This window comes from Strongylocentrotus purpuratus, unplaced genomic scaffold (assembly GCF_000002235.5).
Source record: "Strongylocentrotus purpuratus isolate Spur 01 unplaced genomic scaffold, Spur_5.0 spur5_scaffold_1, whole genome shotgun sequence".
In the NCBI taxonomy this organism is placed as follows: Eukaryota; Metazoa; Echinodermata; class Echinoidea; order Camarodonta; family Strongylocentrotidae; genus Strongylocentrotus; species Strongylocentrotus purpuratus.
This window is the reverse complement of record NW_022145594.1, coordinates 52029446-52031851: the sequence shown is the minus strand read 5'-3', so window position 1 is coordinate 52031851 and position 2406 is coordinate 52029446. Positions and strand designations below refer to the sequence as shown.

At 37.1% G+C, this 2406-nt stretch overlaps 1 protein-coding gene across 1 annotated transcript in view; it reads left to right on the top strand.

The window, feature by feature from the left end:
* The window catches only part of LOC587987 (protein BTG4), a 2208-nt gene extending 254 nt beyond the window's left edge, over positions 1-1954 (top strand). The window contains exons 1-2 of the mRNA XM_787689.5: positions 1-433; positions 978-1954. The exon at positions 1-433 is cut by the window's left edge and continues 254 nt beyond it. Of these exons, the coding sequence (XP_792782.2) occupies positions 123-433; positions 978-1332 (666 nt within the window). The 5' untranslated portion in view covers positions 1-122 and the 3' untranslated portion in view covers positions 1333-1954. The remainder of the gene's footprint in view (positions 434-977) is intronic.
* The last annotated feature ends 452 nt before the right edge of the window (positions 1955-2406 follow it).

The following is a 2406-nucleotide window of genomic DNA, read 5'->3' as shown; positions in this document are numbered from 1 at the left end:
CTGTGTTATTTACATTACACGGAGAGACTTACGCTACGCTACGTGGAACTTTACAACAACTTTGAACGTGGATTGTTACTTTTGGAGTTAGATTTCACATTAATGCAGACATTGTTGACATAATGAAGGACGAAATAGCAGCAGCAGTTGTATTTCTGACAAGGATCGTGAAGAGGAACACGAGCCTAACAGCTGAACAAATGAGTAAATTCTCGGAAAAGTTGGCGCTAACACTCATTGAGAAGTTCAGAAATCACTGGTATGAGGACAAGCCGTCGAAAGGACAAGCGTATCGCTGCATTCGAGTTAGCAGAAACGAGCCCCGAGATAGTGTGATAAGCAAGACTGCCAAAGACTGTGGAATTCATTACAATCACCTCAACCTACCCGCAGAATTGTGTCTTTGGGTGGACCCTTTGGAAGTCAGTTGCAGGTAAGCTGTGTTCACTTTCTCAACTTCATCATGTCTCATTTGTAAAGTGCATTTAGATCTAGATCTAGTCTAAAAGTTAGATGAATAGAAATTTTAGAATAATAATTCCACCTTTACAGATTAGCCTTTAATTATAAAGTTACAACTTTGTCATTGTAAACCCCAGTAAAAAAAAAAAAAAGATGAAAGAAAACTTGAAAAGTGTTGACAAATAGAACAATTGCGACATGGTACCCTATCATCTACTGATCTAAGTTAGACTTTCTAGACAAACGTGTTCATGTTATTTTTTTAACGTCTGAGCAAAGCATCGACTTGATGTAAAGATCATGAAGAAAAAAAAATGTTTTACTTATCGGGTAAACTTGATGCGGACTCTTAAAACATGTCTTCATGTAATTGCTGTAGGGATTTAGCACGCCAGAGATTGTCAAAATTTTGCAAGCTACTAGTTGTACTATCTAGTGTCGCTGTTGTGAGTGGATTAAAATCAAATTTGTTGTCGATTTGTAAACAGGCATGCTCCATTTTCTTTTATTTGCAGGTTTGGAGAGAGAGGAACAGTTTGTGAAGTAGCTACCTTCAACCAGCAAACTCTGACAGACAACAGACCATCAACTCCTGTATCATCATCAAACAATGCCTTCAACGAGAACAATGCAAATCAACTCTCCCCCACTCCCTCTCCCCCCTCCAGCCCTCCCAGACAGCTCGTCATCAATGATAACCTGAGACCAAACAGCGGTAGGAAGATGGTGAACTCCTCTCAATACGTGTTCAATAGGAACGCAACCAACACGCCTCGTGTTATACAGCGCCCTCAGAACAAGGTGTGGGTCCGTCAACCAAACCCTGAACAGTACCGATGGGTCAACAAATCCATTGCTGGCAGAGCATAGCCCCCATCGCTCTCTCCCTCCCTCCCTCCCTCCACGTCAAACTCTCATTCCCTAAACTATGGTGCAAATATTGTGACTTCCCTTTTGGCTATCATTGTTTTTTAAAGGTTTTTAACTTTTTATAGATATTTTGTGCTTGCTTGTGATAATTGATGCTGCGTGATTGAATTGATGTTGTTTTTGTATCTGGGAATCAGAGATTATGGAAGAGTGTTTATGGCACTGAATTCATATTAGATCTTTTTCACATTTTTTATATCAAACTGTACAATGTCAGGACATCTTTCAACATGTGTGCATTAGTCATTTTTTTAAATTTTAAAACCGTTTTTTTATGTTTTGTGATATGTTTGTAAAAGGTATCGGTCTCTGCCATTCATCAAAGAACTATGTAAAAAAAAAAATGCAGTGATTTTCCAGAATGCTTGTATTATGATACCAAAGTACTGAAATGATGTATAGAGTCACTGTGTGTTGTTTGTCTGTCTGGTGTGAGACACGTTTTCCAAACCATGCCAAAGACAAACAGACATGTGTAAAGTAATAGAATCATGAATGGAGAAAATATTTATTTCTAGATTGAACAAAAAAAAAATAAAACATCAAATGACAACTATTAAAATCACAAGATTACACTGTTATCTGTTTGTTGTTAAGAAAGGCAAGAATGCTTGAGCGATTGAAATTGAGTTCTTCAATTACCACTGTAGGCCATTATTGAAATTTATTCAGATTTGCACCATTTTCCAAATGACACACATATACTATTACAATCACCTGTTAGCATTTATTGTACATGTATTGCAATGCTAGAATTCATTCATTATTTACCAGCTAGTTGGACAGACATGGTGTTTTCAAACCTAACTAGGTATTTATTGATTGTTTTCTGACTACTGACATGTAATCTCTTGCAGGTGAATGAAATAGTTTTACATCGAATGCTTGGCAAAAGAATGGCAGTCAATTGGAAGACAATGAGAAAAACAAACTGTTAAATGAAAGAAGCTTTATTTGTATTGGCTACAAGTCATAACATGTTGGTACATGTTTTATTATGTACACTGCAGTCAT